This window comes from Amblyraja radiata, chromosome 17 (assembly GCF_010909765.2).
Source record: "Amblyraja radiata isolate CabotCenter1 chromosome 17, sAmbRad1.1.pri, whole genome shotgun sequence".
Classification (NCBI taxonomy): domain Eukaryota; kingdom Metazoa; phylum Chordata; class Chondrichthyes; order Rajiformes; family Rajidae; genus Amblyraja; species Amblyraja radiata.
Genome location: NC_045972.1, coordinates 34967504 through 34983441, shown reverse-complemented (window position 1 = coordinate 34983441; position 15938 = coordinate 34967504). Strand labels below are relative to the sequence as shown.

General features: G+C 42.2%; 1 protein-coding gene across 4 annotated transcripts in view; it reads right to left on the bottom strand.

The window, feature by feature from the left end:
- The window catches only part of pdpr (pyruvate dehydrogenase phosphatase regulatory subunit), a 39891-nt gene that overhangs the window by 22887 nt on the left and 1066 nt on the right, over positions 1–15938 (bottom strand). For 3 of the 4 annotated variants that reach the window (XM_033036126.1, XM_033036128.1, XM_033036129.1), the window contains exons 2-9: positions 14150–14491; positions 11629–11762; positions 9847–9928; positions 8076–8239; positions 7069–7190; positions 6184–6301; positions 3243–3392; positions 592–784 (exon numbers count right to left, since the gene is read on the bottom strand). In XM_033036126.1, coding sequence (XP_032892017.1) covers positions 592–784; positions 3243–3392; positions 6184–6301; positions 7069–7190; positions 8076–8239; positions 9847–9928; positions 11629–11762; positions 14150–14412 — 1226 coding nt within the window. In that variant the 5' untranslated portion in view covers positions 14413–14491. The remainder of the gene's footprint in view (positions 1–591; positions 785–3242; positions 3393–6183; positions 6302–7068; positions 7191–8075; positions 8240–9846; positions 9929–11628; positions 11763–14149; positions 14492–15938) is intronic. The other variant, XM_033036127.1, reaches the window with a different exon arrangement.

Genomic DNA, 15938 nt, shown 5'->3' with positions numbered 1-15938 from the left:
AAACTTCAAACTGGTAAGTTCTCGTTTAATCTTACTATTATACCTTGTTCATTCACATTCTAATCACAAATAGCAATGGGCCCAGCAGTGATCCCTGAGGCACACCACTAATCACAGGCCTCCAACCCAATAAACAACCTTTCACTACCACCTTTTGCTTCCTACCATGGAGCCAATTCTGTATCCAGTTAGCGAGATCTCACTGTATCCAGGTTAGCTAGCAATCTAATCTTTCAGAGCAGCCTATCAAGCGCAACCTTATCAAAGGCCTTCCTGGAGTGCATATAGACTACGTGTATGGTCCTACCTTCGTCAAACTGCTTGGTTACTTCTTCAAAAATCTGGGGGGGAGTTGATGACAATATAGGGAAAAATTTTAAATGGGATTAATGTAAATGGTTGCTTGACTGTTGGCACTGGCTCAGTGGCTGTTTCTTGCTGTGTCTCTGTGACTCAATGGTACCAGTTCTCCTAAAAATAGGAATAATCCGATAACTCCTTTCAGATTAAACTCATCATCTTTAGCCTCGGCTGTGTGGATTCCCACTTATGCCCAGAGCGTTCTAAGAGCACACCCTCACTTCCACTCACTTCCCTGCTCCACCAGCGAAGGATGAGCCACTGGAGTTCATTCCCGCCAACACAAAGTAGTTTTGCACGGCTGCTGACTCTCCCATGATACACCTCATGTCGGCAGTGAAAGACTCTGGACAGTTCACCAGCTGCAGGATCTCTGTTTCCTCCAGGGAGGGCATCCGCCGCAACAATGCACTTAGCAGAGGCTCTGGAAACACATGACAGAAACACCAATAAATCAACACAAACACATTCATCCTGCAACTTTGCACTTATACTAAGTGTTATGTCCTTATCACGTATATAAACACTGTAAATGGCTTGATTGTAATCATGTATTGTATTTCCGCTGACTGGTTAGCATGCAACAAAAGCTTTTCACTGTACCTCAGTACATGACAATAAACTAAACTGAACTTCGAGGTTCCGGTGGCGAGAGCTTCACATTAATCACATTCAGTAATTTCCCCATTCCTACTCATGGAGCCATTTTCTGACCTGGCAGGTGTAACATAATGTGGGGAAAATGTGATGACATCCACACTGGTAGAAAAAAATCTGGAAGGCATAGCATTCCATAGCATAGCATAGCATTCTATATGTCAATGATTTTCAAAGGGACCTGGGTACTCTTGTACACGTCACTAATAGTTCATGTGAAGGTACAGGAGGCAATTAGGGAGCACGTTGACCTTTAATGCAATAGTATTTCTCCACAAGAGTATAGATGTCGTACTCGAATTGTATTTGGACCCAAGGAGAACATGCTTGAAATACCGTGTACTGGTCTAGTCTCATATGCAGGGAAGGATATACATGCAATAAATGAGTGTCTAGGTTCCGGCGACCTAGGTTTGATACTGACTCGGGGTGCTGTCTATATGCAGTTTACACATTCTCTTTGTGATCACATAGGTTTCCCCTTGGTGCCCTGGTTTCCTTCCATATCCTAAAGATTTGCTGGTTGGTAGGTTAATTAGCTAGGTACTGCTAGTGTAAATGGGAAGAATGCAGAGAGGATTCACAGGGATGTTTGCAGGACTTGAGGGCATGAGGGACAGAATGGGCAAGTTAGGACTTTATTCCTTGGACATAGGAGGCTAAGGGGTGATCTTATAGAGGTGTGTAAAATCATGAGGGGAATTGATAAGGTGAATGCCAGGGTAGGGGAATCAAGAACCAGATGGCATAGGTTTAAGTTGAGGATTTAATAGGAACCTGAGGGGCAACGTTTTCATTCAGAAGGTATACGGAATGAGCGGTCCGAGGAGGTAATTGAAACAGGTGCAAGAGCAACATTGAAAAGACACTTGGACAGGTACATGGATAGGAATGATTTGGAGGGTTATGGGCCAAATGCTAACAAATGGGACTAGCTTAGATCGGCATCTTAGTCGGCATGGGGAAGTTGGGCCGAAGGGCCTGTTTCTGTGCTATATGACTCTTATGGCTCTATAACAAGAGAATCAGGGCTGATGGACTTAGGAGAACACTGAAGGTTCACCAGAGTGATTTCTGGGATTGGGGATGGGTGGTGGATTTCTTACTACGAAAGGAGGCTCTTGATTCGTGATTAGTACAGGTGTCAGAGGTTATGGGGAGAAGGCAGGAGAATGGGGTTAGGAGGGAGAGAGAGAGATCAACCACGATTGAATGGCGGAGTAGACTTGATGGGCCGAACGCCTAATTCTACTCCTATGATCTTATGAGAAAAAGCAGCCTGGGCAGTGAATCTTGGAATTCTCTATCAAAGACAGCTGTGGAAGCCCAGTTGATCCATATATTTAGGACAGAAATGATTAGTTTGGATACAAAGGAAATCGAGGGATATTGGGTTTACAGCACTGAGATGGAAGATCAGCTAGGATCTGGTCAATGGAACATGAAACACAACAGTCCTAATGCCTGACATGCTTCAATTTATGTACTTAGACCCAAATAGGAACATGGCATCCTGCCAATTCAAGGTTATCACTTACACTACAATTTGTTATATTGGCTTTGTTATATTAATGGCTTTGTGACAAAGTAGAGTTAAAAATAAAGTTTGGGTTGCACATGCATTCTTTTAAGGAAAGAAAACAAACTCCTTATCTGTATTAACAACATCTGCAACACCTGCCTCTAATAATCTAATGATTTTTTTTTGACAACACATTGGCCTTTCATCTTCCAGTCAGCTTAACCATGCACACAAAGTTGAAAAGCTGATGTACACATACTCCAATGTGTATATCATAAAAAGAGGACTTGAGTATAGGAGCAAATAGGTCCTTCTGCAGTTGTACAAAGCCCTCGTGAGACCACACCCGGAGTATTGTGTGCAGTTTTGGTCTCCAAATTTGAGGAAGGGCATTCTTGCTATTGAGGGAGTGCAGCGTAGGTTCATGAGATTAATTCCCGGGATGGCGGGACTGTCATATGTTGATAGAATGGAGCGGCTGGGCTTGTATACTCTGGAATTTAGAACGATGAGAGGGTATCTTATTGAAACATATAAGATTATTAAGGGTTTGGACACGCTAGAGACAGGAAATATGTTCCCGATGTTCAGAACCAGGGGCCACAGTTTAAGAATAAGGGGTAAGCCATTTAGAACGGTGATGAGGAAAAACGTTTTCACACAGAGGGTGTATCTCCAATCTTCTGATCCCTAGGCTACATACCGTAGTGATCCCAATCCTCAAACATGCTTTGGAACTCCAGCTGGTTCCTGCCCTCTGTGAAAATAGGTTTTGGGTTCTTTTCAAAGCCTCCAGATAGCACGCCACCCTGCCAGTTTCGGATATAGATCCTACCATCAAGATCCATGATCACTGGGAAAGGAAAAACATAGCTGATTATTAGTAAATACTCAACTCCATGAATCGCATGGGGAAGGGGAAATTAAAAGTTAGTATAGATGAGAATTTGGGCAAACACAAACTAACATAGCTACAGTTTCAAAGACTGTTCTGTACACTGCTGTAATTAATGCTTGGTGTGGGGATCCATCAGAATATGGGGGTGGGGTTTGGGATTAGTGTAGGAGTAATCCAATTGGGTGTTTAATGATCAGCACAGCAACGAAGGGCTGAAAAGTTGTCACTCTTCCTAACAACATGGTATCAAAAAGAAATACAACAGTTTAGAGGGCTGACCGTGGCAATGGGATACTGGCCCTCTCATTAGCCATAGCCTAGAATATAACTGGAAGGTTATGGTACAATTATCTAAAACATTGGTTAAGCCATAAGTGAATTTCTATGCACTTATGGTCACAAAACTAAATGAGGAATGTGCACCAAAAACGCATCTAGAGCAATTGAATCACCTGTGGACCATGTGTCGATAAACGGGGATTACTGGGTCAGCATGGACATGATGGGCCAAAGGGCCAGTTTCTGTTCTGTCTAAATCTATCAAAGTAGTTCAGTACTTAAAGATGGGAAATAAATACTGGCCTTGTCGGGAATGCCCACAACTTACAAAAATTTGTGTTTTCTTAAATAAAATATTTTTCCCACCACAGCAGTTCTCAAGACCAGGAAAATAGCAGTCTACGCCAAATATTGAAATACACCATTCTTTTTTATTGTACCTGTACTTCACCATACTTGTACAATAAACTCAACTTGATTTGTTATATTAGTAAAATATGGATCAGATCAACTGAGGCTGCCAGTAACTCAAACTGGAATTATTCCATACAGGCCTAAAGGAAAAATGCTCTTAAGGAGTGCGTGAATTATTAGCACTGGTCTCCCCTCATATGATTGTAAGCACCCGTGCACCACCCTAGGTATGTTCCAACTCGTGGTGGCACCCTCAATGTAACAGACCTTCACTGATGTTTTGCTGCGGGGAAAAGTTGAAGGTCCATACATTATTTGACTTTCCAATTGCAGCATAGAAACATAGGTGCAGGAGTAGGCCATTCGGCCCTTCGAGCCTGCACCGCCATTCAATATGATCATGGCTGATCATCCAACTCAGTATCCCATCCCTGCCTTCTCTCCATACCCCCTGATCCCTCTAGCCACAAGGGCCACATCTAACTCCCTCTTAAATATAGCCAATGAACTGGCCTCAACTACTTTCTGTGGCAGAGAATTCCACAGATTCACCACTCTCTGTGTGAAAATAAAAATTCTCATCTCGGTCCTAAACAACTTCCCCCTTATCCTTAAACTGTGACCCCTCTTTCTGGACTTCCCCCACATCGGGAACAATCTTCCTGCATCTAGCCTGTCCAACCCCTTAAGAATTTTGTACGTTTCTATAAGATCCCCCCTCAATCTTCTAAATTCTAGCGAATACAAGCCGAGTCTATCAAGTCTTTTTTCATATGAAAGTCCTGCCATCTCAGGAATCAGTCTGGTGAACCTTCTCTGTACTCCCTCTATGGCAAGAATGTCTTTCCTCAGATTAGGAGACCAAAACTGTACGCAATACTCCAGGTGTGGTCTCACCAAGGCCCTGTACAACTGCAGTAGAACCTCCCTGCTCCTATACCCAAATCCTTTTGCTATGAATGCTAACATACCATTCGCTTTCTTCACTGCCTGCTGCATCTGCATGCCTACTTTCAATGACTGGTGTACCATGACACCCAGGTCTCGTTGCATCACCCCTTTTCCTAATCGGCCACCATTCAGATAATAGTCTACTTTCATGTTCTTACCACCAAAGTGGATAACCTCACATTTATCCACATTATACTGCATCTGCCATGCATTTGCCCACTCACCCAACCTATCCAAGTCACCTTGCAGCCTCCTAGCATCCTCCTCACAGCTAACACTGCCCCCCAGCTACGTGCCGTCCACAAACCTGGAGATGTTGCATTCCATTCCCTCGTCCAAATCATTAATATATATTGTAAATATCTGGGGTTCCAGCACTGAGCCTTGCGGTACCCCACTAGTCACTGCCTGCCATTCTGAAAAGGACCCGTTTACTCCCACTCTTTGCTTCCTGTCTGCCAGCCAATTCTCTATCCACATCAATACTGAACCCCCAATATCGTGTGCTTTAGGTTTGCTTACTAATCTCTTATGTGGGACCGTGTTGAAAGCCTTCTGAAAGTCCAGATATAACACATCCACTGGTTCTCCCTTATCCACTCTACTAGTTACATCCTCTTAGCATCTTAAACAGATTTATTTTAAACTCTTCACTAGTAGAACTACGTCAGGGTGGGTTAACATTAGTGCTTTGTCTCTTTGGTGCTTCAACTGCAAAATGCCACGTCGAATGATTTGATAAACACAAGAACTTGGCTCTAACTGTTATTGTTCCTGGTTGGTTATGATGTGGAACATTCAGACCTGGCTACCTTATCCCTTAACTACACTTATTAGCCGACCAATGAAAACAACTAGTTATGTGCAAACTGTTGGCATAAATCCCGCCGGGAAACATAGCTTTAACTCTATTTGTAATGAGTTTAACTTTTCGTTATAAGATTTAGTTGGTGGTGCTTTAATCAATATATAATGTAAATCATCTGCTCCAACAGAAGAAAAGCTAAACATCATTGTTTCTTCCAAAATATTGCCACAATCTTCACAATAGAGTATTAATATTTAACCAAACTGCTAATTACAGTGTGAAATGATGGCCCACCTGGCGAGTCATGGGGCAGTGCCTGTTTGAGGGGTCGTGTCACCAGGTAGAAGTGCTCACATGGATGCAAGGGGATGGTTACTGGCACCTCACTCGCTAAACCAAGCTCGTAGGCCCACTAGTCAAAGACAAAAGCAGAGACATTGAACAATGTTAGCTTCAAGCATTTTACTTAAATGAGCTAGACTGCAAGTCAACGTATTCTGTGTTAATTCCTTCAGACTCTCTGATGCTACCTTGCATGAAGCCAAATCTAGAAACTGACATAAACGGCTGAAATATCAGACTAACATTGGCGCAATCCATGAGCACTGCCCATTCAAATTGCTTAATGAATATTAGGTACATGATAAAAACATTCAATTTACAACTGAAAATCATGATGAATTACTCTGCAGCTACAAAACATATCCTGCTGTGAAGATAGTCATATTTAACAGGGGAGACATATCTTACCATCCAACTTTCTAACATTAACCTTTTATCCCTAAAGCACCAGCCCCATGCATACATCATCTCAGACACCACATGCCACCATCACTGCACATCTTTAAGCTATTTCACATCACGAAAAACAACCATATTCAAATCTTAAATGTACAGCTGCCGATAGCTATGGACCTTCACTGTGAAGTCGTCAAGATGCAAGGAATAATCCCGCCTTCCACTTGAAATTAACAAAATATTTAACAACCCATATAAATTAAATGGTCTGTTGAGATATATGTATGAATTAAAATAAACAATTTATAATTTCTATTGGTTTGCAACTAAGGTTGAACAGTACACTACACTTCCTAGGTGTAGACAGATCAGCAGTTTCACTAGCAGTAGGAATGAAATGCAGAGATTATCATAGATCCGCAGCCAGTCTGGTTTGCTTACCTGCCCTGCACAATTGATAAAGTATTCACACTCAATGTGCCCTCTGTCAGTTTCAACGCCAATGACATGACCATCCTCGACTACCACATGATTGACACTGGTGCCTTCATATATCTTGACACCTGCGTTAAAGAACATGTTCAATCAAAAATTAGGTTTCACAATTCAATAATGTTAATACACAAGAAAAAAAAAGAATAGGCCGTTCAGTACTTCTCTTCTCCATCATTCAATATGATGAAAGTTGATCTTTTACTTCATTACCAATTTATTTCAAATCCTTTGATTTCCCCAATACCCAAACATCTATTGGTCTTAAATATGCTTAGTAACTAAGTGGGGATCATGACAGAAGCCTCCTCGTGGCGATCCCCAGAAACGCCAACACGATGCACTCTGTGACGTGTCGGGCGACCAATTCTGTTAACTTGTTGGACGACGACAGAAGCCAACAGCGAGTGAGACCTCATCTGACACACGAGCGAATGAAGTAACCAAGACTCCAAAGATCCACTGCTCCAAGTGAAGAAATCTCTTCCCGTCTCTGTCCAAGATGAATGACCTTTTATTTTGAGATTGTGATTCCTGGTTCAAGACTTCCTAAACAAGGAAAACATCTCCATACCTTCCCTATTAAGAATGTTGCACTTGTCAATGAGATTGCCTCTCATACTTCCATAGTTGAGAGCAAAGGCCCAGTATATTTAATTTCTCATTGTATGTCAAATGCGGCTTTGACATGGACCGTTTTCTAGGAACGCAACTTAACGCGGGGGTCATCTGTATGCAATTGAGGTCCCAGCACAAGCCCTATGACACCTTACTGGTCATATCCACCGAACATAAAGTCAGCCCATTTATTTCCCACCTACTTTCTATCCACAAACTAATCCTTACAGGCAATGTTAACTCGGAAGCAAAAGTTTTTATTAAAACAATAATTTAAGTGCATTGCTTATCATTAAAAAATAATCAAACTGTAATGATCCAATGATTAGGAAACTCGCCATTGTTTGCAGCAATTGTTGACAGTGCCAGAGCAACATCTGGGGGTGAGATGACCGCATCACCTGGGACATGCATCGCTCCAACCAGGTCATGGATGTTCACTAGAGGGTGTAGTTGTGCTACCTGTTTTGGACTGATGATGTCACAGGAAATCCCCATTACCCTAAAACAAACATGAAATTACAGATTTTAAACATCCTATGAAGCAACTCTTACAGAACACACGCCTAAAGGAGATTGATAAAATTATGTGCATTTATGAGTAGGCGTTGAAACTATCAATGCAAGGCATAGGTGACATTTCAAGTCGAGACCTTTCTTCAGACTGAGTCAATTTGTCCTTTAGCGAACGACCCGAAACATCACTTATTTCTTTTCTCCAGAGATACTGCCTGACCCGCTGAGTTACTCCAGCTTTCTGTATCTAACTTCAGTGTAAACCAGCATTTGCAGTTCCTTCCTACACATGTTGATCAAATTCCTGGACCCCTTTGCACTAGATCCATGACTTTCTTATCCATAGACTACACTCAATGAGTATAGGCGACTGTCCTTCAACAATAATTCTCAGTGGTGGTGCTCAGCAAGGATGCTTCTCAGTTCCTTACTAAGCTCCATATACACATACAACTAAATTTTGCTCTAACTCCACCTACAAGTTATGCCGATGAGACCACTGTAGTAGGCTAAACAATGACGAGACATAGTGCGGAAAAGAAAATATTTAGTTACATGGTGCCAAGACACAACATCTCCCACATTGTTGACAAATGTGTTAGATATTGACTTTAGGAAGGATGGAGGAGTACATGCCTCAATCAGCATCAATGGTGGCCAAATGGAAATAGTCGAGAGCTTCAGGTTCCAAGGTATTAATATCACCAGTACTGTCCTGGACATCCAACCACATTGAAGATAGAGCCAAAAAAGCATGCCATTGTCTACTTCTTCAGAAGATTATGGAGGTTCGGCAACTATTACCAAATTACACTGATGCACTGTAGAAAGTTTAGTTTGGGAAGAGCTCCGTCCGAGATCACAAGAAATTGCAGAGTTGCAAATGTAGTCCAGTCTGTCATGCAGACCAGACTTCCTATCATTACTCAGCGAATCAAGCAGCATCTCTGGAGAACGGATAGATGATGTTTCAGGGCAGGACCCTTCTTCAGACTGATTGTTGGGGCAAGGGGGATGAGGAAGAATTCTAGGGGAGAGGAGAGGAGGGACAATGCGTAGCAGGTGATAGGTAAACACGGGAGAGGGGGAGTTTCCACAGGCAGATGGTTGGAACAAAGGCCAGAGATTAAAACCAATGGTGTGAGACTAAATAGATTGAAGAGTTGCGAATTGCAAAGCTAGAGGAAATAATATGTGGAGGGGGAGAAATAGGTGCAAGTCCAGGTGAGGCATGGAGGGGGGGGGGGGGGGATGCTGTTTGCAGGGGTTACGTGAAAATGGAGAATTCAACGTTCATACTGTTGGGTCGTAAACTAAATACCTGCCCACAAGGAAGCGTGCAATGACACCAAACTTTAAACTATCTGACCAGGTTTTTTTTCTTTCTTATAATCCAGCTCTAAATCTCTGATTACATTTATGCTTTAAATCGCAGCACTTTCACTATTTAATCAGCTGTGAATGGCAGCCCTACCCGTGGCCTCATGGCAGGCACTTTATGGAGTACTTTGCCTGAACTTTTCATTAAGTGCTCAAAGTGGACATTCAAATATATCACCCGAAAGTGAGCAGTGTGTAACTTGTTTTACTTACTGTAATCGGGAAACAAGACGGCGCAGGGAAATTAGCCGATCCTGCGTATGAGCCAGTGAGATCGATCCAGTTTGCACATAACCTGGTAAAGGCAATAGCTACAAATGAAGCTACAATTCTGCATTCATTCTCTCTGAAGATGTGCAGCAAGTAATGGGATCCGTGCAGCCCATCATATAGATAAACATTGTGAACAAATAAGTATGGAAATGAAAGGGATAAACAAATAAATCTGCAACCAATCCCCAAGTACATATATCAATAGTGTTAGCTGAAACACTACAGATCTCTGACCCCAAGCACAAAAATATTCCCTTACAGCCCACCTTATCTGCTGCCAATCTATAATAATCCCATTTGCTTGCATTAGGCCTGTATTCCTCTATGTCCTTCCTATTTATGTACCTGTCCAAATGTCCTTCAAATATTCTAATTGTATCTGCTTCCACTTCCTAACTAACTACAGCCCTCCATTCTAGCAACGTACTTGTGAATCTCTTATGTACTCACAGTATTTCTACCTCATATATCCTGTTGTGTGATGACCAGAACCGTATACAATACTCCAATCGAAGTCTAACTAACGTTTCATACAAATGAAAAGACGGCAAGCAAACCAAATGTCTTTTGCACTACCCTATCCATCTGCCTTGCCACTTTCTGGAAGCTGTGGACTTGCACCCCAAGATCTCACTGTACATCAATGCTTCTAATTCCCCTGTCATCAACTATGTGTCTTACCAGAATTGCATCTTCCAAATTACATTACATTGGATTAAATGCCATATGACTGCTCTCCACTCAACTTGACTCAACAATGTCCCGCTGTATTATTAGACAAACTTCTTTGCTAGCTAAAATATTAATTTTCTTTTTGTCAGCAAACTTGCGAATAATCCCACCTACATTCTCATCCAAGTCATTTAATAGACATTGCAAACAACAAAGTTCCCAGCAATACATCAGGTGAGGGAAACATCCATCTACCACTACCATCTGCCTCCTATCACCCAGCCAATTGTGCATCCAATTTGCCAACATGCCTTGGATCATTTGTGCCTTAAATTCTGGACCAGCCAACCACACAAGACATTGCCAAAAGCCTTTCTAAAATCCATCTAAACCAAATCTACTGCCATGCCCTCATCAATTTTTCTGGTCTGCAACTCAAATAAAATACTCTCAAATTTGTGAGACATGATCTTCTCAGCATAAAGCCATGATGACTTCTCCTAATCAGTCCCTGCCTTTCCAAAGTGAACATAGATCCTGTCCCAACGTACAATAACTACCTCAATTATCTGGTGAATTCATCCTACTCTCATAAAAGCTACATCAAATAATTGACATGATTCCATAAATGAATATTTAGTCTTTTCAACAATTGAATCTGTCAAATCAATCCTTCAGAAAGTGGATGGAACAGCACCTATGTAACCTAATCTGCAGAAAACAAGTGGAGGTCCTCACCAGGTTACTAATGCCTAATTTATGCACAGGCTGAACATACGAGGGAGCACTTGTGAGACCGGTGGGATGGATTTGCCGGCTGCCACAAGACCACAAGTGTCTTCAGCCATGATTCTTGCCAATATCTGAATGGTTGAATTAAGTGCCCTGGTTTAACTACATGTGGCCCTGGTTAGCCTATGTGTTTTTATTTAAATATATTGCTAGCTGGCCGCATTTTCGATTTGCGAATGATTTGGGTTACAAACAGTTTTCAAGAAGAAAACGCTGTCACAATCGGGGGAAGGACCTGCAATGTCAAAACAGTCTTACCCGTTTGGATACCAGTTTCTTGTGCCAAATGCTGATAAAGTTTGTTTGAATAGTCTGCCATCTGGGTTTCTATGCTGATATGTTTCACAGTGCTTACAATGCCACCACAAAGACGGGTAGTTCCTCCAGCTAACCTGCCAACAGGAAGAAACTGAGAGGGTCAATGAAATACAACAGGCTGGGTCAAAGCCATCTATCACTCTCACCTCCTCCCACACCGTGCCACACACCCATCAAATACATGGAGCTATTCATGCATGCTTCCAAACAGCATACTCTGAAGTCATCTTATTAACTGAAAGAAAAGCAACAAAATGATATTAACAGAAATAAACACGGAGGAAATATACCCCACTAACAAAATGGAAAAGTCAACACATCAGCATTCACGTAAAAAACAGTTAGCAGTGGAATATTTTAAGGTCAGTCTAGTGTTATAACATAGAACTGCGAAACTAAAGGCTTTATACAGCATTAAATCCTATTACAACATCTCCTTCCACAGCTGCCTGACTTGATGAGTGTTTCCAGTATCAAAACAGTGGTTTTGGTTTAAACCAAAACAACATTGTACACCCATTGCTATATTATACCATAGAGCATGATGCTAAATGTATCATAAATGAGTTTCTTCAATACAAAGGCTCAGTTAATTGCTCAGATGGTAAGTGGACCACATTAATTGATCAAACTATGAAAGGTCATGGATTCAATACCTAGTTTGGAATTCAGATGCGTAATCTTAGATGATTCAAAGAAAATGTTTAAACATCTGCAGATACAGGCAATTCAAAATAAAATCACAAAATTCTGTTAACACTCAGCAGGTCAGGCAGCATCTGGGGAAAGAGAAACTGTGTTCATTAGGTAAAGGATCTCAGACCCAAAATATTAACAGTTTCTCTTTCCATAGTAACCAAAGATAGCAACTGCTTCACTTGGTGAGCTTTTCCAACATTTTATGTTTTATTTCAGAAGGTCCAATTGCAGGAACAATAGAAGTGACAACCACACTGGGTGATTAAGGAGGACAGGGAAGACAGCAGAAACTTAATAGCACTTTTTCTATGTTAAGGTTCCACCATGTGTTTTGTTTTGAGGGGGCTGGGGGTTGAGGAGATTCTCTCCAACAGCCTTCATTCATCTTTCTTTATTTTCTGATCAACTGAATGAAACCTAAAGCAACTGTCACCTGGGCAACCACTACTTCCACCTCATCACTGCACTTCACCACCTCAACCTCTGCCAGTGAAAGATACTTTTCCAGTTCTGGTGAAGTTTAGAGATGGGACCCAATTTGAAAGCAGCAGTGGCAAGTTACTTAAGATTGAGGTCAGGAGAAAAATATCCTTTCTTTAATATACTTGCATCACAATTGATTGAATTGGGATGTGTACTGAGGGATACAAAACATAAGCATTTAATGTCCAGAACTACATTTCAAGGACTTATTTACTTCCAACTTTGCACCCTCCTATTGCAAAAGTGTGGCGTTTCCCAGAGCCATAACACTCAAAACTCTCTGTGCAAGTAGATATACATAAATTGAGGCATTATCCTAATGTCCACATACTCACTGAGGGTTCAATAGGTATAGTAAACAGGTAACCTGCTTTGTATGATCAGTTTCCAGTTGAATTAGGATTAGGTTCCTCTGTACAAAAATTAAGCATCACACTCAATCTCCACATTAGGAGGCCTCCTCATGAGAGCATTGTTTATGCGCAAAGAAACATGGAAAATAGGTGCAGGAGTAGGCCATTCACCGCCAGCACCGCCATTCAATGTGATCATGGCTGATCATCCAGAATCAGTACCCTGTTTCTGCTTTATCCCTATATCCTTTGATTCCATAAGCTCTAAGAGCTATATTTAACTCTCTCTTGAACACATCCAATGACTTGGTCTCCACTGCTAGCTGTGGCAGAGAATTCCAGATTCACAACTTTCTGGCTGAAAAAGGTTTTCCTCATCTCAGTCTAAATGGCCTACCCCTTATTCTTAAACTGTGACCCCCAATATGGGGAAATTTTTTCCTGCATCTAGCCTGTCCAATCCCATAAGAATTTTATGTTTTTATATGATTCCCTCTCATCCTTCTATATTCCAGTGAATATAAGCCCAGTCGATCCATTCTTTTATCATATGCCAGTCCCGCCATCCCGGGAATTAACTCGGTGAACCTACGCTGCACTCTTTCAATAGCAAGAATGTCCTTCCTCAAATTGGGAGACCAAAATTGCACACAAGGAAAAGATTTTCTTTCCACATACAACATAACAACTGGCAGTGGCATGCAACAAGGACAAATTAAAACAAAGTATAATCACAGCAATGGTATATTACACTGAAGTAGCTGAAGACAAGTCTTTATACTTCCCACTTTAACTTTATCAGAATTGTACCATGGCTTTACCTGGTGTACCATGGCTTTACCTGGTGTAAAGCATCACAGGGCTCTACAGGATCTGTATGCAACTCGGTAACAAAAATATTTTCTCCAATAGCTTTCTTGTCTTACCGTCCTTGCTCCAGCAACACAACATCGTTCCACCCGAGCCTGGAGAGGTGATATGCCACCGATGACCCTACAATCCCTCCACCACAAATCACAACATGGACCTGACTGGGCAGAGGCCTCACGTGTGACTCAGGCACGGTCGAACTGCCCCTCTGGCAGCTGTTGGACACATGGCGCTGCAAGGGCCGGACAATATTCGACACCATGCGGGGAAACATCTCAGCTCGAAGGCAGCTCCGTCCTGCCACAGAACAGCTCCTCATTGTTCAGTGAGAGATGGACAGCTGTTTACTAATACCCAAAAGACAATTTCCATGTATAAAAATGAAGAAATACGTGCATCTAAACAAAGAAAGAAAATATATAATTAATATTTAAGTAGTTGCAAATGCTGTAAATCAGAATTAAAAACAGAAAATGCTAAGAGCAGTCTGCAGGTCAGGCAACATATGTGGGAAGAGAAACAGATAATATTTCAGGTGAAAGACTAAGCGAGTTCAGTATTCCGAAAATCGCAAGGAATCATGGGATTTGTCGAAGGTCATTCGTAATTATAAAAAGCGAACGAAGCACTAGCTGTATAAACTGTGTATAAGTATTCTACCAATTAATTAATCGAGAATTCTGTCAACTCAATAGCGACAGGCATCGCTCTTTTATGAACATTAATTTAATCTTATTTCTATCTCACTTCACAAACCCACCCTCTGGAATTCTGCAGAACCTCTCCCGACAGCGTTGGAGAGAGGTTCTCTCTCTCGCTCAGATTTGTGAGACTCCACTCACAAATCTGCCTCCTGGGGTTATGCAGGAGAGGGGTGCGTGGCTCACCCCTGTATAACCCGGGACAGCAGCCTGAGTGAGAGTAGAACCCATACACCCAGGCTGAGGTGGACCGGATAGTGATTCATCTGTTGGGACAGTGAGGAATAGGAGGCAGAAGACAGGGAGAAAGGGAGAGAGAGGGAGAGGTGGAGAGATGGGTAGAGAGAGAGGTGGAGAGAGAGGATAGAGAGAGAGGGTTCCTATCCATACACATCCAAATGTCTTTCAAAATGGTGTTATTATACCTGCCTTAGTAACTTCCCCACCACCCACTATGTTGAAAAAAGTTGAACCTCAGGTTCTTATTAAATCTTCCCCCTCTCACCTAAGCCCCCTAATTCATTTTGGTCCCAGAATTTGGTCTCAGCCAACTTTCCCTCCTCCCTTCACACCACCTGTTCCCGTGTCCACCCTCCATGCGTCCTCCGATGACTTACCTTTACCTAGTTAGATTAATTTGGTTTAGGGACACAGCACGGAAACAGGCCCTTCTGCCCAACAAGTCCACGCCGATCACCTGTTCGCACCCGCAGATCTTTGGAATGTGGAGGAAACCAACAGGGAGAATGTGCAAACTCCACAGACACTGACCCAGGTCAATAGACAATAGGTGCAGGAGTAGGCCATTCGGCCCTTCGAGCCAGCACCGCCATTCAATGTGATCATGGCTGATCATCCCCAATCAGTACCCCGTTCCTGCCTTCTCCCCATATCCCCTGACTCAGCTATTTTTAAGAGCCCTATCTATCAGGTCAGGGTCGAACCCGGGACTTGGATTTGGCCAGATTTCCCCCACTACGTCCACATAAGCTCACAAAATAAACCACCACCAATTGGCACATTTCACATCAACATCTGTACTCCAGGGCATTTGATGCTTTGTAATATCTTGGTTCTGGTTAGTAACCCAAGACCTTTCTCTTCCTGTGAATAGTCCCCACCATCTGGCATGTCATCACCTCCG